Source organism: Canis lupus, chromosome 8 (genome assembly GCF_011100685.1).
Source record: "Canis lupus familiaris isolate Mischka breed German Shepherd chromosome 8, alternate assembly UU_Cfam_GSD_1.0, whole genome shotgun sequence".
NCBI lineage: Eukaryota > Metazoa > Chordata > Mammalia > Carnivora > Canidae > Canis > Canis lupus.
This window is the reverse complement of record NC_049229.1, coordinates 5,246,323-5,266,154: the sequence shown is the minus strand read 5'-3', so window position 1 is coordinate 5,266,154 and position 19,832 is coordinate 5,246,323. Positions and strand designations below refer to the sequence as shown.

At 41.6% G+C, this 19,832-nt stretch overlaps 1 protein-coding gene across 1 annotated transcript; it reads left to right on the top strand.

Moving 5' to 3' along the window:
- The first annotated feature begins 234 nt into the window (after positions 1-234).
- Positions 235-1,161, top strand: LOC608162 (40S ribosomal protein S2-like). Its single transcript, XM_038544025.1, has one exon. It carries the CDS (start codon positions 235-237, stop codon positions 1,123-1,125), a length of 891 nt encoding a protein of 296 aa, XP_038399953.1. The 3' UTR covers positions 1,126-1,161.
- The last annotated feature ends 18,671 nt before the right edge of the window (positions 1,162-19,832 follow it).

Sequence of the window (19,832 nt, the reverse complement as noted above, 5' to 3'; positions counted from 1 at the left end):
AGGGGTTTTTGCATCCAGAGCTTGGAAGGGAACTGAGAAGAAAGTATGCATGTTCTAGTTCCCTACAAAAGGAATTTGGCCCTGAGCTTCTATAAAAGGAGGTCTTCTGAGTCTGCATGGACCACAGAAAAGGTGGAGCCAATCCAAAGAAGCAAAGTGAAGCTGCCTCTGAGCAGCAAGAAGCCCATCTCAAATAGAATTCCAAGCATAGCTTCTTCTCCGAGAGAACACCAAATGGCGGATGACGCCAGTGCTGCGGGAGGGCCCGGAGGCCCCGGGGGCCCCGGAGGCCCCGGAATGGGAGGCCGCGGCGGCTTCCGCGGAGGCTTCGGCAGCGGCATCCGGGGCCGCGGGCATGGCCGTGGTCGGGGCCGGGGCCGGGGCCGCGGAGCTCGCGGAGGCAAGGCGGAGGACAAGGAGTGGATCCCCGTCACCAAGCTGGGCCGCCTGGTCAAGGACATGAAGATCAAGTCCCTGGAGGAGATCTATCTGTTTTCTCTGCCCATCAAGGAATCTGAGATCATTGACTTTTTCTTGGGGGCGTCCCTCAAGGATGAGGTCTTGAAAATCATGCCCGTGCAAAAGCAGACCCGTGCTGGCCAACGGACCAGGTTCAAGGCATTCGTTGCCATCGGAGATTACAACGGACACGTGGGTCTGGGCGTCAAGTGCTCCAAGGAGGTAGCCACTGCCATCCGTGGGGCCATCATCCTGGCCAAGCTTTCCATTGTCCCCGTGCGACGAGGCTACTGGGGGAACAAGATCGGCAAGCCCCACACTGTCCCATGCAAGGTGACTGGTCGCTGTGGTTCTGTGCTGGTGCGTCTCATCCCTGCCCCCAGAGGCACTGGCATTGTCTCGGCCCCTGTGCCCAAGAAGCTACTGATGATGGCTGGTATTGACGACTGCTATACTTCGGCCAGGGGCTGCACTGCCACCCTTGGGAACTTTGCCAAGGCTACTTTTGATGCGATCTCTAAGACCTACAGCTATCTCACCCCTGATCTCTGGAAAGAGACTGTGTTCACCAAGTCTCCCTATCAGGAATTCACTGACCATCTTGTAAAGACCCACACCAGAGTCTCCGTGCAGAGGACCCAGGCTCCAGCTGTGGCCACCACATAGTTTTATACAAGAAAAATAAAAGTGAATTAAAGCTTGTTAAAAAAAAAAAAAAAAAAAAAAAGAATTCCAAGCATAAGTTCTGGGCTGAGATTTAATAATGAGGCACTGATTCTCTGTACCTCCAATTTCTGTGATGTGACAGGAGTATCAATGCCGGGAAGAGGGAATTGGATTTATAGAGTCTACACAAATGCAGTGCAAGAGAAAGGTAAGTGCCAAGAGGACATTAGTATCTGTTTTCCACAGGCTGTTTCCTCTTCTGGGTAGCTGACTCCTCACTTCAGCAGGCTCTCTGTCACATGCCCCCTTCAAGCCAGTATCCCTGGCAGCCCGAGAGGAAGAGCAGTGCCTGAGCCCTCCACCCAATCAGGGCCATGCTAGACTGCTGAGCAGAGACGTGCAATTAAAATCTATTTGCATTATGATATCAAAATATACTAAATAGGCAAGGCACGAGGGGAAATCTCTTAATTACTTCCACAATCAAGCCACTGAAGCATTGGAAGGAAGGAGTGTCTGTTCCCAGGATGGAGCTAGGACATTGTGGGAACGAGCAGGAAGTCACTTCGCAGCCTCTTCCAGGGAGGCATCAGTCGATGATCAGACCAGATGCTCAACAAAGAGGGAGGCTCCCCTCCTCAGTGACCTCGGTGGGTCTCCTGTGTCCAGAAGCTGCTCCTGCAAATGTCTCTCTGCTAAACCTAAATCCAAGGAAATACCAGAGCAAATTCTAGATTGCTCTGAGGATCTGCCCCAGCCACAACTGCTGCTGAGAGCACAACACAGTGCCTGGCACACAGTAGCTGCTCAGTAACACTGCTGTGAAGGCAAGGAGGAATAAACGTGTTGTTTCGTTAGCATAGCCCATGCTCTACAGAGCATATGGCCCCTGCCCTGACTCAGAGGGCAGGACCAGGGATGAATGCCTGACCCAGAGATGGGTTTCCAGGCAGATGTGAGGTGTGCAAGGGCGTCCATCCGGCAGGACCCCTCTGCCCAGCATTTGGTACCAGAAGGTGAGGAAAAAATTCAGTAGAAGGGACAGGAGGAGAAAGAGAAGAGAAGAGACAGAGGAGGCAAGTGGCTCACAGGAAACCCTGTGGAAAAGAAGAAATAAGCAAACAGTAGCCACATGATATAAAAGATGAAGTGAATGCATATCAGCCTTGCCAGAGCAGCTGGATGCCCATAATGTAATGGGCAGAGGGAGCTCAGACGTGGGTTTCTAGCAGAAGTGTACCCCACTCCTTGGGAGGTGTCTTGGGAGGTGTTCCATCTACCCGAGGTGTCTTGGGAGGTGTTCCATCTACCCGAGAGGCCGGATGGCACTGTCACGACTCAGCTCCAAACCACGACCTAAACCCTGTGCGGCAAATGAGACTGGCTTTACCCCAATTCCTTAAAATAAACCCACATTAACTGAGATTCTCTGCAATGATCCCAGGAAACATGAGAGACGCAGGAAAGGGAAAGAAGGCCAGCTAAGATCCCTGAGCTCCCCTCCCATTAGGCTCAAGACTCCTGGGAGTTCCCAAAGCCCGTCGGTTGTTGCCTGTAGCAGAGCTCCTTAAAGAATCTGATAAATAAGCAAGCTAAGATTCCGTGTGTTTATCAAGCACCCAGGCTATCCAGTGCCCATCCCAGTTGAGACTTCTCTTCCATACTCTCCTTTGAGGTATGCCTGATGAGGTGACACATTTGTCCTTCTCACAATGCCTGTATTCCTCAGCTAATGTGGTTAAAATTGTACGTTTTCTGTATGAAAACAATGCATGTCTATTGTAGAGATTTTAGAGAAATCAGACAAGAAAAAAAAACTTTAAAAAGCACCTGCAATTTTATTTCACAGCGATACAGCTAAATACTCATATATTTTCCTGTTTTCTCCAATACAGGCACTGCACATACTACTTTCTATCTGCTTTTCACACTTTGTAATCTTGAACACTTTCGTGTGTCAGTAGGCATTTTGCTATTTCATCTCTAATAGGTGCATATCATTGTAAAGAGAATTGATAGCAAACTTAATGTAACCAATCCTCCATTCCCAGACTTTTAAATTGTTTCCAGTTAATCTCTGTCATAGAAACACTCTGAAGAACATTCTTGCATAAACTTTTATCCATATACCTGAAGGGTTGGGGTTTTTTGGTTTTTGGCTTTTGGTATTTTTAGCATGGACCCCTTAAGTGAGGGGGGCAGGAAGTATTCAAAATTTGTAAATGTTTCAAATTGATTATCAAACGGCCTTCAAGAAAGAGCATTGTGTGATAGTATCCATTTCCCCCTGTCCTTGTCAACACTGGATGTTACCAGTCTTTAAAAACCTGTTTTCTTGATGAACTTAAAATAGTTCTCAACACTGGCTTCTCATTAAAATCACTTGAGGAGCTTTTAAAAAGTACCAATGCGGGATCCCTGGGTGGCGCAGCGGTTTGGCGCCTGCCTTTGGCCCAGGGCGTGATCCTGGAGACCCGGGATCGAATCCCACATCGGGCTCCCGGTGCATGGAGCCTGCTTCTCCCTCTGCCTATGTCTCTGCCTCTCTCTTTCTCTCTCTGTGACTATCATAAAAAAATTAAAAAAAAAAAAAAAAGTACCAATGCCTAGTCCTCATCCACTGAAATAATTCAGAATCACAGAAGTGGGCCTGAACATTTATCTATAAGAAACTACACACTTAAAACACAAATAATAGTCCTGATTTCAGACAGATGTTACCCTAAGCAGACAGGACCCAGACAGAGTTCTAGGTAAGATTTTCTTGCCAAGAGCTGCCATTCTCAGCTCTGTGAAATCGCCATTATCATGATGAATATCTGAGAATTTTCTTTAAACAACCATAACCAAATCAATTTTATATATCAGCTTAATGTGTGCATGAAGCACCTACTCTTCACTCTCCCTCTCTGCCTCATTCCCTGTCGCCCTTCCTGCAGACTCCAGCCCCAGCATCACTTCCTCAGGAAGCCTCTCCTCCTCTCTGACCACATTGCATCCCCCTCTTGTGCCCCTGACACATCAAGGAACTCTCTTCGGAGCACTTCATTCAGCGGTGGTAGATTTCCTGGACATTCTGAGATGGAAGTGGGCATAGTTGGGAAAGGTACATGAACAGTGAGATTTGATTTCAGAAATGGGTAGGATTTAGACAGGCAGAAAGAAGTGTGTAGGAGTGGGAAACCCAGAATCATTAACCTTTGTAGGTTTGTAGACACATTCGGAAATGCGCTGAAAGCTAAAAACTCTCCAGAAAAATCCAAACACACCCACGCATCAAAATAATGTACGTGCTTTCAGGGAGTTCACAGAACTCTAAGCACAACCATGGACGCTTGATCCCAGGCGGACTACATTCAGTTCTTTAGGACCCCCCCCCCCAAAGTCTGTGATCACTGTCCTAAGTAAATGACAGAAATGCCAGACTGCCAGCTACCTCTGTGTCCAAATTAATGGACCTGTCTATGATTTACTTTTACCTTAGTAAAATGGGGTGAAGTTGGGAATCAAAGGAAGGAAAGAAAGGGACAAATAGGATCGTGAACCCAATTATGGAGCCAAGAGAGCAACAATTCTTTCATCTATTGTATGCAAATATCCTCGAGTACCTATTTCAAGGCAAGAGAAGCCAAGAAATTCAGAGTTGAAGGTAAAATTCTCTCCTTGCATCACCTTTTGTCTTTACATTCCCTGTCAAGTGTCCTAACTTTAATGAGCACAGGGCACACTGGTGTTTGTTGTATTCCCTGTGGTCCCCTTCCAGAGCATCAGGGCCTCAGGGCAGGAATTCTGTCCTCTGGCAGAAGGCCATCTGTTGCTTCTGCAGCACTATATAAAAAAAACCCACCACACCTCAGCTGACCCCATTGTGTCTAGACGACTTCATTACTATGCAGGACATGACAGACAGGCAGACCCATAAGCCCCAGAGCCAGTCTCCACTAGGAGCAGCAGCATCCCAGCCGTATCTCCATCCAGTCCAGTCCCCATATTGTGTCTTCCCTGAGAAATGTTTAGAATCCCACTAGGGAGTTCACCAGAATACACTTACAGCAACAGACCACTTGTTAATTTAAATTATAAAGTTCCTTGACCAAGACCTTCTTAAAATGTGCCAAATAACATATGTGATACTCATCACTTTCCTCAAATTTTTGCACACTGAAATTAGTTTTACTGCTTCACTTACATGCTAAAATGCGTATGATTTTACTACTCGAAGTTTTGAAGCAAAATAATTTCCCTTTAAAAGAACAGAAGTGGCTGGGGTGGCTCAGTCTATTAAGTGTCTTACTCGTTTTTGTTTTGTTTTGTTTTGTTTTTTGTTTTTTTTAAGATTTTATTTATTCCTGAGAGACAGAGAGAGAGAGAGAGAGAGGCAGAGACACAGGCAGAGGGAGAAGCAGGCTTCATGCAGGAGCCTGACGTGGGACTGGATCCCGGGTCTCCAGGATCACACCCTGGGCTGAAGGCGGCGCTAAACCACTGAGCCACCTGGGCTGCCCTAAGTGTCCTACTCTTGATTTCAATCTCAGGGTTGTGAGATCGAAGCTCACGTTGGGCTCTGTGCTGGGTATGGAGCCTGCTTAAGATTCTCTCTCTCCCTCTCTTCTGCCTCTACCCCCTCCCTAAAAACAACAACAACAACAACGAAACAAAAAAGAATTTAAAAGGACAAAGGTGGCTTTGGAGGCAGTGGTTAGTCACTTAATACAGCTAGAATTGGTGGTTTATAGCTTACCCTCCAGAAAAAGATCTAATGTGTTTTCCTAGTCAGGCTCCCCATGGGGCAGAACCCTGCTCAGAGCCGGGTTGACAGTACATCAACCTTCTTTTCCTGCCTTCCTCCTCCCTCCTCCTTCACCTTTGCTCCTCACACATTACAGATTTGTAAGACAATGTTAATGAGACAGGCTTCTGAGAAGGCTGAGGAGTCACAGCTACACAATCACATATACAATCAAGGAGAATATTCATGTTGCGTTCATTCCTCTCATGTTGCTGTAGAACCATATTGATTTCCCATCTGTAACTGTGTAAAAGCCAAAGGACAGAACTTCACCTTTTTCCCTATGACAACATTTGCAGCAGGCTTACTAGTTTTGGAATGATAAGCCCCTCATCTTGAGCAGGTGATTGACTTTTGCTCAATTTTATTGGGCAAACCTAGCACATCTGGCTACTCCTCCCCCACACCCCCACCCCAAACCACCCTTCATGCAAATCCTTAGTCCTTGGAAAGTATCATTATCCAAAAATGAGCAGTACAGAGTTAATTTTGGAAACAAATGACTGATAAGAGGGTAGGCTTATCGAAAGGAAAAAAACAAAAGGAGATGGGGAGGACATGAAGTCTGCACAGAAGACATAAAAAGGGATGACATATAATGGGGCCCTTTGAAAACACTATGAATATTCACAGTCAGATACATTAGCCAGGAGACAGAAGAAGAACTCTGACTTTTGAGCACTTACTATGTCCGCCATACCCTTTATGAGCATAATTATATTGAAGAGTCACAACAAACCTGTAAGGATAATATTATGATTCCCAAGTTGCAGAAGAAATGGAGGCAGAGAGAAATTAAGTCATTTTCCCAAAGTCATTCAGCTAGAAAATAGCTCCACTAAGATTCAAAGTAAGGTCTCACTGGCTCCAAAGCCAAAGCTGGCTTTTAATTACTATGCCAGCCTGCCTCCCAAGTCACATAGACCTCAAAATTAATTTACAAAGTCACAGACATACAGAGGCACTTCTGTCTATATTACATATGAATGTATGTATAAAAACTATATATTTTACAGAACATTGAACTCTCACAACTACCCTGAAGAACTAGACACTACCAGTATCAATCTGCCCACTTTGCAAGTTTGGAAAACCAGATGCCTTTGTTAATTCATTCAACAAATATTTAGAGCCTATGCTTTTTGCCAAATGATATTCTAGGATCCAATGATCCATGAGTCAGAAAAGATGCCTGCTTTCTGGGAGCTCATATTCTAATGAGAGAAACAGATAAAAACAACACATAGAAAAATAATAAAGTCCATGAGTAAATAAAACAGGGTAAAGGGGATAATAGTGTGGTGGTTTGCCTACTGACTTAATCCCCTGAATGTTTGCTAATTGTGCCTCAAAATGAACTCCCAATTTCCATTCACACCTCTTCCCCATCTGGCAAAAAAAAAAGCTTGGTGTCAACATGGGCATCCTTTTTTCCCTCACATTATACATTCAGTTTATTGGCACATTCTATTCATCCTATAATCAAAACATCTCCAGAACCCAGTCCCTTCTCGCCACCTCCTGGCTACCACCCTAGTCAGAGCCTGGATCTTTTTTTTTTTTTTTTTATTGATGATAGTCACACACACACACACACACACACACACACACACACACAGAGAGAGAGAGAGAGAGAGGCAGAGACACAGGCAGAGGGAGAAGCAGGCTCCATGCACCGGGAGCCCGACGTGGGATTCGATCCCGGGCCTCCAGGATCGCGCCCTGGGCCAAAGGCAGGCGCCAAACCGCTGTGCCACCCAGGGATCCCCTGGATCATTTTTAATGGCCCCTAGTGAGTCTATTTTTCCCCAGTCTTGTCTCCTACAGTCTATTCATAATAGCAACCGGAATGAACCTTTTTAAACATAAGCTCTTGGGATCCCTGGGTGGTGCAACGGGTTGGCGCCTGCCTTTGGCCCAGGGCGCGATCCTGGAGACCCGGAATCGAGTCCCACATCAGGCTCCCGGTGCATGGAGCCTGCTTCTCCCTCTGCCTGTGTCTCTGCCTCTCTCTCTCTCTGTGACTATCATAAATAAATTTAAAAAATAAAAAGAATTAAACATAAGCTCTTTACATTGGGTGGCCCCTTGATACTCACTCACTTCCTCACCCCCTTCAAGCCTCTGCTCAAATGTCACTCTCTTGAAAAGGCCTGGCTTGCTACAGTCACCCTCCTCTATTTTTTTAACATACTACTTAACTCCTTCTAAAATACTAAAAAGTATAATTATTCACAATATTTTTTGCTTATAACCTATCTCCCTCCACAAGAGTGTTTCACAAGGCTAAGATTTTTGTGTTTTGTTCATGAATGTGCCAACAATACACAGGATAGTACCTGACATATAGTGGTTCCTTAATATTTGCCCCACAAATGATATTCAGAAAAAGCCTTCTTTCCATCAACTTGAATGCAGCTGAAGAAAACATTAATGCACAAGGAGAAAGGGATTGAAAATTACAAAAAAGAGAATAAGAGACCTAAGGGGCACAATGAAAAGTTGATGTGTGAACATAATTCAAGTCCCAGGAGGCATAGATACCAAAGAATAGCAGAAGCAACATTGGAGGAGATGGTATCTAGAATTTTTCAAAAATGCAGAACTTCAAGCCACAGATTCAAGAAGTATCATAAAACTCAAGAAGGGCAAACAAAAATGACACCTTGGCACATCATGGTAAAAATGCCGTGAACCAAAATTATAGAGAAAAATTATTTAATCATTTTATTACTATCTCGCAAGAAAGGTAGTGAAGTGTGGTCACCTTCCACTCAATTTTGAAGCCCTTTGTTCTGCCTTCTTCATTTTCAGAAACCCATGTGCCCGAGACACTCAAGTAAAAGGGTAGAGCCCCAGAGCTCCTCATGGGATAAAACCAGATTCCCCAATACTAGCAACTTTGAGCACCATTTCTTATACTATTTACAGAAAATGGAGGTAAGCATTTTTTTTAAATGAAATGTCATTTTTTAAAATTTAAATGTCATTCACTTAGAAAAGATTTGCTGGTCTATATAAGATGGCAATATGCCACAAATCCTATTAATCTTCCTCTATGAAATTCTATAGAGGCAGTGGTGCCGTCGTAACCTAGTTTTTCATTGTTAGAGGACACTGAGCCAGGTAACAGGACAAGGGCAGTGCATACAGATGTCCAGCTTCTCCCTGAAGCAGCAATGAAATAATGGAGAAAGCATTTGAAAGAAAAATGCCAAGTGGGCTGGTCTATTACACAGATCCTAATCTTAGGAGTATCTCTTAAATACTCAAGTAAAATTTTGAATGCACATTTCTGTCAGCTAAAGGTGAAGGGGAATAGTAGCTTAAAGGCATTTTCTCAGATGTTTAAGAAGAAAAACCATCACATCCATTGACCATAAGATACTTTTTTAATATAAAAATGAGCTACTCTGTCATATTACTGAACCAAATATCGGGTGGCCCAGCTTAGTGTCAACAGATGTTTAGGCTTGATTATCTAGAGATGAGAAACTAATATACCCCCTGCCCCCAAAGTGTGTGCTAAAGAAGTAGGAGGCTAAAAAAAAAGAAAAAAAGAAAGAATGCAAAATGCTAATTTGGAGGGTTTTGATAACCTTACAAAATAGCAGTTCTCCAGAGAAAGTGATTGCATTCTCTCCTTAATGCCTGCCACCTTTTCCGTATAGATCAGAAACAACATGGTGGCAAGGATGCCACTGTCATTTGATAGTTGTCAGAAGTCGTTTTGAAGACTTTCATCTGGCTCTGGGAAAGCCATCTTGAAATGGAACTAAAGAGAGCATTCAGGATTTAATGACAAAATTGCTTTGTGCTTTAGAAAGAGCATTATGGAAACATGTAAAATTTTTTTCTCCAAGTGACAAAGCTGTCATCTTAGTCAAATCAATGTGGCATCGTATTAGACACTGAGACAGAATGCAAAAAAGCTGAGTGGAAAAGTTATCCAAGGTCATTTTAGCATTAAGGCCGAAAAGGGAATTATATGAATTATAGCTGGGGGTTAGGAGGAGAGTGTACACTCATACAGGATGTTGTATCCACATGGAGAGTATGGTCTGGAGATAATAAACCAGTCCTCAAATTTGACCTGATCCAACCCCCCAGGTGTTCTCTCAGGCTGAAAACTGGATGGAGCATTTCACTATGTAATACGAAATACAGGTGACAAAAAAAGTATGTGAGCAAAGGGTGGCTTTCAGAGGCAAAGAGCCTTTAGGATACTCTACCTGAAATAGCTCTAACGTCACAAAGCCACGTGGAAATTATGTTATTTTGATAATTTTTAAAATATTTTATTTATTTATTTATTTATTCATGAGAGACACACAGAGAGAGGCAGACACATAGGAAGAGGGAGAAGAAGGCTCTGTGCAGGGAACCAGATGTGGGACTCAATCCTGTACCCCGGGATCATGCCCTGAGCCACAGGCAGACGCTCAACCACTGAGCCACCCAGGTGCCCCTATTTTGATGATATTCATTGGCCTATTGCCATGCCACATACAAGACACTGTTATAAGTTCTTTACATTAATTATCTCATTTAATCTTTACAGCAGCCTGTAAGACAGGAACTGTTATTATCCCAATCTTGTACATGAAAAAACTTGAGGTTGATTTACTTGCCCTAAGTTACAGCTCATCAGTGGATAAAATGTAAATCCAGACTTATCTGGGTTCTGAAGTATGTGCCTTAACCACTAAGTATCTTACCTCCTACTGGCCTTCCAAGCATTATCAGAGCGCTTCTCCTCTCAATTCCTGTGTATGACCGGTGTGCTCCGCCATTTTCTGAAATTAGTGAAACAATATGTCAGCACTTTAGTGTCTACCTTGCCACCAAGATACAACTATACTGATGTGCCAAAGTGAGGTGCCAGGCCGAAATGCAGAATTTACAGGGAAATATTCAACAAATCTCTCTCCCACTTCCTCTACCATCTGAGAATCCCTCAGCTAGGGTCAAGAATCTAAAAGTGAATAGCACGTGAAGAAGAGTTTCTAAGAGGAGATCATTGAGAAATCTAAGCTATGAAATTGAACTCCTGAAAGAGGGAAGGCTAGAGGCTGGCTGCCTCCTCATTTCAAACCTACTGAGGACAGAGATTTAACCGAGCCACCTTGAGAACTTGAGATAGGTTCCCTTTTTCTTAGGCAGGGAGGAGATACTGAAGATAGATAGCATCCTGCCTTCTAAATAACCACACTTCCACCCTGCAGAAGTCAGTTGCATATAGGTCTTTCACATGAACCAGATGTGGGCCACATGGAGAGTTGGCTTGGCTCAAGAGGAAGTTAAGGGGACTCTACCATTAAAAGCCTGTGTATGAGGTTGACCACAGGAAAGCAGAAGGTGGGAAGAAGTATTGGCCTAATCAAAGGTCTCATCTGAGTTATAGGAATCAGTATAAGGAAGTGTATCATAAAGCCCCAGTGAAGCAGTAAAAGCATCCACGAGGAAAATGTTCATTTTAAACCTCTTCCAAGGGATCCCTGGGTGGTACAGCAGTTTGGCACCTGCCTTTGGCCCAGGGCGCGATCCTGGAGACCCGGGATCGAATCCCACATCGGGCTCCCGGTGCATGGAGCCTGCTTCTCCCTCTGCCTATGTCTCTGCCTCTCTCTCTCTCTGTGTGTGACTATCATAAATAAATAAAAATTTTTAAAAAAAGTGCATAAACTTCTTCCAAGCTGTGTCCAAAACCAGAGAGGATATCAGACACCAACATAGGAGGAACTTTTCTATGTCATCCCTTGGCCTCTTCTTTCCTCCTACTCTTCAGTTCTGGTGGTATCTAAAAAAGGTGAGCAGTGCTGAGTGAGATGAATGAAGACAAGCATAGCCCCTTCCCTAAAGATGAGCCATATGCCAAATCAGGCCTTCAGCATCAAATGGGAAAAAAGTTTTGAACTGAAAATGTGTTTTTTACACTTAAAATATCCATTATTGGTGAATGAGAAGAAAAGTAATCCAATAGCAGGAAAAAAAAGTTACCCTCTCCAAATAAGTTTTTAAGAGACTATTGAAGACTAAACTAATTGATTTTGATTCATCTCCCATGAATTATATGTTTGTCATACCTTTTGTACTAGTATCACTTTCCGATGGAGCATGTTAGGAATGGGGAGTACAGATGTATATTCAAGAATATGAGCTCTGAGACTTTTAAGGTTCCCCAGGAAAAGCACTTTTCAACCTCTTAACTTCTTCTAGTCTCATCAGCATAGCCTTAGCCTCCCATATAGCAGATGGGGGAATCACATGCAAGAGATGACAGTCTTCCAAGGGCAATAGAAACAAGTGATTACCCCAAAAGTCATCCTGCCACTCAACCTCTGTCACCCTAAAAAAAAGCATATTCTTTTCTAAAAATTTCCAAAACATAAAATAGGATCATAAAAACAGCATTTACTGAGTGGTAACTATATGTAAGACATCGTACTAATCGCTTTACATGAATTCTCTCTTTTGATCCAAATAATGCATAGGTATTTATTTATTTATTTTTTTTTTTTAGATTTATTTACTCATTCATAAGAGCTACAGACTGAGACAGAGAGAGGCAGAGACACAGGCAGAGGGAGAAGCAAGCCTCTTGCAGGGAGCCCAATGTGGGACCCGATCCTGGATCCTGGGATCACAACCTGAGCTGAAGGCAGGCACCCAACTGCTGAGCCACCCAGGTGTCCCTTTTTTAATGTTTAAGAGAAGATATATATAGGCAAAAATACAATATCACTAAATAGCATGGATTCAGAGAAAAAAGAATATCAATTTTTGCCTAGGTAAATTGGGGATGACGTTAGAAAGAAATATTTAAATAACATTTTTATTTCTGAATATAAAAGTGATACATGACTATTGTACAGCCCTTGGAAAATGTACCAAACTGTAAAAAGGAAATGTATAATTTATTAATTTTTCTTTTTACACAGATAGAATATCGTATAAATGATTTGGTAAAGTGATTTTTGATTAATATATCACGTACATTGCCTCCATATTTTTTTAATGAATGTTTGGTGTTCTATCCTATTGATGAAGAATTTATTTTTTAAATTGTATTATATTATTTATTTTTAAATTCCTTGTTAACTTAACCAAACTCTTTTCATACTCTCATAAAACAGCATAAAAATTCCTGAAGAAAAATCTTTGCTGTACCTGTCTCATTATGAAGGAAGTAAAATAGCTTAGCCCAAGTTACACTGGAGTAATAGCCACAAGATTCATTGATTTACAAAAAAAAAACGAGGTTGTGGGGTGGGTGTTAATCGGTCTGTTTGCTTGTTTTATCATGACATTTCATGCCAACAATCCGTTTCAGGTAGATCAAACACAGCTCTGCTCTATCACCTGAATCAAGGTGGGAGGAGGACCAGGACCTCCGTCAAAGACATCACCAATTTTACATCAGAAGGAAAGGAAAGATGGAAGAACCTGCAATGGTTCTTAAAGCTCCTGATAGGAAAACTGCAGTCATTACTTCCACTCAAATTTTTTAGACGAGGAGAGGAGCAGAGGGAGAGAGAGAGAGAGAATCTTAAGCAGGCTCCACACCCAGTGTGGAGACCAACATGGGGCTCAATCTCACAGCCCTGAGATCATGACCTGAGCTGAAATCAAGTTGGACACTTAACTCACTGAGCCACCAGTGAGTTATTTTAAACTCATACTTTATTAACTAAAGCAAGTCACATAGACAAGTCTGATATCCATGAGAGGGGAGGAATAATCCTCTATCAGGAATAAGGCCTATAGGGATAGTCCCAAATGGGGCAGCAGCAATTATTTTGACAACAATATAAACAGCCAGAGGGAGGTAATAGTTGATCTTGGTCTAAAAGGGTGAAAGGGAGTTCTTCAGGTAGGGAAAAACTAAGGGAGGAAGAAAGAAGGAGAACATTCCAGGGAATGGGGGAATTGTGTAAAAAGGTGACAAATTGTGAAAAAAAAAATACGTTGTGCCTCCAGAACAGCATATCCCAGAACAGCTGGATATGTGGATAGTGAAATTAGTGAAGGATTGGTAAGGTATGTTGATGAGAAATGAGATCAGAAGTAGAGGGCTTTTGAGTCACGGCATCAGTCAGGGTCACTCAGATGGACTAATTATATGGGATTATTGAGGAGAGTTATATAAAGGGATTGTTTACGAATGTCTGAGAAAATTTAAAGGAAGCCATAAAGGAGTATGGAGTGGAGTAATCTGGGAAAGAGATTGCTGGGAGCTCTTAGCACTCCTAGGATTAAATGGGCAAGGGAAGAGAATTGTTCAAACAGGACAGGAGAGTGGCCACTCACAGTAGAATGCCTCCTGTCAGAGCAGCTGCCTATAAGAAACTCACCACCCAGCGGGAGCTATGGTCTTCAGGAGAGGGATACAGGCACCTGAAATGATCCTGAGGGAAAGAACAGGGTAATAACCTGCTTAACTATCCTCCTATGCCCCCGTCTTCTGCCAGGACCTCCGTTCGACATGGCCTAGTAGAAATCAGAGAAGCAGGGGCCTATGGGTGCAGGCCTTCAAGATCAGACTCCTGAACAGTGCAATGGAATTGCAGAGAAGGAAAGAGAGGCCCTGGAGGGGCAAATGGAAAAATGGACACGCAAAGGAGTCATTCTACGATGGGAAGTATACGGAAAGCTAAATTAAGGCAATGATGGCTAAAATGAATCAGAGAGAAAAATTCAAAAAATATTACAGTGTGAGCAATGTAGAAACAATCAGACACGGAGGGTAGTCAGCAAGTTGGCTATGCAAGAAGAGAGCAGATTACAAGAGAGTAAAGTAGGGTGGGGAGAAGGCAAGTGAGTTGGGTTGAGGACAGCATGGAATTCAAGATGGAAATGTCCAGAAGGTAGTTAGAAACATGGGTCTGGCACTCAGATGAGAGGGAAATGGGTTAGATTCAAGTGTCACTGACAGTTGGCTGTTACAACAACTGGATAAGATTTTCCAAGGAAAGCACAGGGAATGAAAAGAAGGCAGATGAAGCCATTGGGTTAGGAGTGAGCCAGAACCAAATATCCTGTGACCCAACACAGAGACTCCGGGAGACAGCTGTGTCACTGAGGCAGTAAGAAAAAGACAATCTCTGAGAAACCGTGTCATAGTCCAAACTTTACACAGGTTTTCAGCTCATTGACACATATTCTTTATGGGCATGGAACTCCAAGCTGCGAACCTGGTTCCTGATTAGTAGAAGCCTATTTTAGTATATGTGCTGCCGAAGCGAGCACAGTAGGAGCCAACCCACATTCTATCCATAGAAAGACACCATCATCCTAAGTCATGGAGGATGACCAAAAGTTATTTTCTGAGGACACTGAGCAAATTAAAGTGAATGAAAATGAGACACAAAAGGAAGCAAGATAGCATGTAAGAACCAGCAGAAAAAAGACAAATAGAAACAGACCCGGAAGTCAGATAACTGGAATTATCAAGAATAGGTTATAAAACAACTGTGTTTACTATGATTAAATAATTACAAGGCAAACTGACAGGCTGAAAATGCAAAGTCAAACAGAAGACACATCCAGGCTCCCAGACAAGCCTCCAGTATCCACTGGGCATTTATCCAGAGCCTCTCTGTTGGAGAGCGAACCTCTCCAGCCCATTACTGGGATCTCCGATTCACTAATCCAACTGGAATGCAATCAAAATCATATCTCCAGTAAGTAACATCAGAGAGATTCCTTTGTTCTCCAGCACTGTGCACAGTCCCCTCCTGGGAGGACCTTTACCTCACAGGGTTCAAAAGTCCAACATCCTGAGCTGCAGTCTGTTTCTGAATGGACACAGAAAGGTATTTTATTCATGATGGACAGCTGCCCAACTTTGGGATCACATAAGCCTCACCCAAAGGCAGACATGTAGAAAAGAAGAAGCAACTTCCAAATTCTTTTCAAGGTGTCAGGGCAGCTTTAATTTAGAGGCTGTGGCAGGTGCAGTCAAGTGTTTTTCTGCATGCAACTTTATTGTCCTTCCAGATAGTAGAAATTCTTCCACTTTCTGTCAATAGATTGACTCTCAGAGAGGTGGTATAGATTTTATCTTTTTCAATTTGGGCAGGAATCACAGAGGCATGGTACATGCCAGGTACTCAGTAAGTATTTATTGAACAAATTTAAAACATTTTAAAAATGGATAAAGGCATTTTCAAGAAAGTCAGGAAATTGCACCAACCATTGGTAGCCAGTTACTGCTTTAAATCAACCTATTTTCCAAACCATTTTATGTTGTTACCTGAAACTTTAATCAATGCCATGAGAAAGTATTTCACCAATAACTATACTTGACAATTTCAAGCAATCATGAGCTCATGCAGGAAACCAATATGGGCACCATTTTGGTCCTGAATATCACCCACATTTATGTTTGCTAACTCTACATATATTAAAATCTTACTGAGAAACATAAACAGTAGACATCTGCCTCTGAAAACAATGCCAACAAAAAACAACTGAGAAGGTTTTTTCCTGGCCTGCGATGTTCCATTTAGGATCCAACAAAAGGGTGACAAATTGAGATACAAAATTGCTTTGAAAATGTTGTGGAAAATAAATAAGAACTGTCTTTTCAACATTTTTTCTTTTGACACAGATTACACAAAGTGAAGTCTACATGGACAGCCTATTTTGTCACTTTTTTTTTTAATCACTTCGACAATGCTAGATTATAAGAAAACTTTAAACCCTGGTCCTTACCCTCCCTGGCCCTAACCTATCACTATTGTCAAAAAAAGTTACTAAAATAAAGTCTATGAGGGTTTGGATGAATAGTATTTAGCATCAGTTATCTTAGATGGCAAACAGTTCATGCAGAGAATGAAAAAGAGTCAAAACAGCAGATTCTCTCTGGAAAAAAACCATTTCTGGAATAGTCCCCTGGAGATCCTGCCAGACAGTGACCACATGAACATGGCTACAAAAAATTAGAAAACCTTACTGAGGTCATATTAAAGGGTGAAGGGAAAAGCAAACACATTTTTCTCTCCTCTTTCTCAGAAATCTGAAATGAATAAAAGAGAGCATGAAAAAAAAAAAAAGAGAGAGAGAGAGAGCATGGTAGTGAGTGAGACAGTATAATAAAGTGGTTAAATGGAAGTATCAACATACATAGAAGAAAAAAAGGTAAAATGAGGGGCAATGATTTAAGACTTGTGGTGAGATGGGTAAATCAACAGAGATATTAGGGGTAAATAAAGCGAAGTTTTAAATAATGCATTGGTGAAGGAATGAAGTGTGTGAAAAGATGCATTGCCTATCTGGAAAGATATGATATGTGCTTCTTTACTGCATTTGATGTTCATGTAAGTCTACTGATCAGACCTTTATAGCATGTTACACAATTTGAGAACTACTGAAAATTTTGAGGTCACATTGACAATTAAAGGAAATGCTTAAAGAAATCAGATTATCATTTCTTTGCACTGGAGCAATTGAATTCAACATGCTCTAAGAAAGCAAAAGATGGCTTCAGTTGCATTATAAACACACCCTAAACACACATGTCCTGGGGGAGATTTACGTACTGAATTGTTTTTTTTATTTGTTTGTTTGTTTGTTTTAAGATTTTTTATTTATTTATTCAAGGGAGTCACAGAGAGAGGCAGAAACATAGGCAGAGGGAGAAGCAGGCTTCTCACAGGGAGCGGGATGTGGACTCGATGCTGGGACCTCAGGATCACGCCCTGAGCCATAGGCAGACGCTCAACCACTGAGCCACCCAAGCATCCCCACATGCTGAATTGTTAAAATGAAGAACATTGTAGAATTTTCTTCTATATAAATCTTCCAAATGGTAATAAAAACCCACAGGATTAGCAGAATAATAGTAACCAGTGATCTACTCAACCCAAAGTGAAAAAAATCACAGGAGCATAAACAAGGCTTTATTAAATTAGGTTTCAGTGTAGACTTTGTTGCCAAGATCCCATGGGAAATCCCATAAGAACATAGTTTTTCCCCATGATACCATCCTTTATTTCAGCAACTCTTAACTGTATATGACCTTGTCATCATTTCCCCAGAATCTTTTGTTAAAGGTACTACTTCTTAAAATAATTCATTCCATAGTAGATTACCCTTTACATATGAAGTCATCCTCTTCATTATGGAAGTATGTTGACATACAACGTGACATGAGTTTCAGGTGAACAACACAATGATTAGACAACTCGACACATTATGCTGTGCTCAGCACAAGAGCAGCTCCCATCTGTCACATAGAGTGCTTTACAATATCATTGACTATATTCCCTATAATGTACCTTTCATCCCTGTGGAAGGTGGCCTTTTAATTTTTTCAAATTTACTTTCCTAAAGTTTCAACAAGTGCCTCCTTCTTCCTACTTTTGGGAACTTGGATAGCACGTAGTGTTTCTTTTAGCCCTGCCATCACACTGCCTGTTACTCTAAGTTCCCGGTCAATCTCCTTCTAGGTATTCACCTTTCTAAAAGAAATTAAATTTAAATCATCTTCAAAGACTCTTTCTCCATCCCTACTTCATCTCTTGTATCACTTCATTTTCTCTAGTCTAAAGCTTCTAGGTTAAGATGCATTTATTTACTTCATCTTCTGTGGGACAAGTTACTGAACAATGGGGTCTGGAAGAAATGCAGTGGGCTCTGCAGAACTCTTCTGGTTAATTTCATGTTTGGTATTTTCTAGATATTTTCGGCACGGAGAGAATCCAAGCAGTGCTCTTCTGGCCTAGTTTCCTTCCCAGAGAAAAATAAGATGCAAAGGAAGACAGAGGGAGTCTTAGAAAAACAAACCAACCTGTGACTTATAATCATCTTTTTTTTTTTTTTTTTGTCCCCAGAGCCTCTATATATATTTCCTGATAATAATATCTTACCTTTATTGAAAGATTCTGTATACCAGAAACTTAGCTGAAAGCATTATACTCATCATCTATTTATTCCTCATAATAACTTTATGGGGTAATTATAAGAGTGGCTGACATTTATTGAGCCATTTATACATGGCAGGTACTCTTCTAAGTGTCTTACTCATATCATCTCATTTAATCATGAAAACAAATTTGTGAAACAGGCTTTTCATTAGCCCCATCTTAAAGATGAGGTCATTGAAGCTTATAAAGTCACACAGTTAATAATGGAGCTACCAGGATTTAAATGTGGGCACATGCTATTAACCACATACTACATTGCTTCATTTATCAAATGATGAGTAAATAAACAAACAAATAAATGAGCCATGAGTGGATGACTGAGTAAATAACTAGAACTAATAAACAATTCTTAAGCCAGGGAGAATCTGTGGGCATTGTAGCATGTAAAAGTTGGATTATACCACCAAAACTGGATTATACTATCATTCAAGGTTATTTTAGTTATAGACTTCTGTGAAATTAATAGCCCAAATACATCAGCTCAAAAGCTTTTGCTACTTTTAAGATTTACAAGACCTGATCAAATTCCTGACTTTTTGCAACACTAACAATCATCCAAACTCTCTACAAATATTAGTTAGTAAGCTTTGTAGCCTTTGTCTTTCTGATGAAAAGAAACAACTGCTCCTAATTAAGCAATACAATAGTGAAATTCTCAGCAAAGCAATGCTTGCTTCCCAGTTACTTCAGCTTATATGATCCTGCTAGGAAGAATTTCAAAACACAAAAGAAATCAGAGGGGAAGTGTGTGTGGACATAAACATTTAAGAAAAATATAGAAGTCATTATCAGATCAATGTCTATAAGCATTCCTTTTACTTGTATTTGTTAACTCCCTGAGTGTGAGTTTATTTCACAAATATACCAGAGAAGTAATTTTATTATCTAGTTCCATGTAAGAAGAAAAAAAAATCAATGTGACCCTGAGATGATCTAAAGAAGCAACTTGGGGGAAAAAAAAAGAAAAAGAAGAAGCAATTTAGGATGTA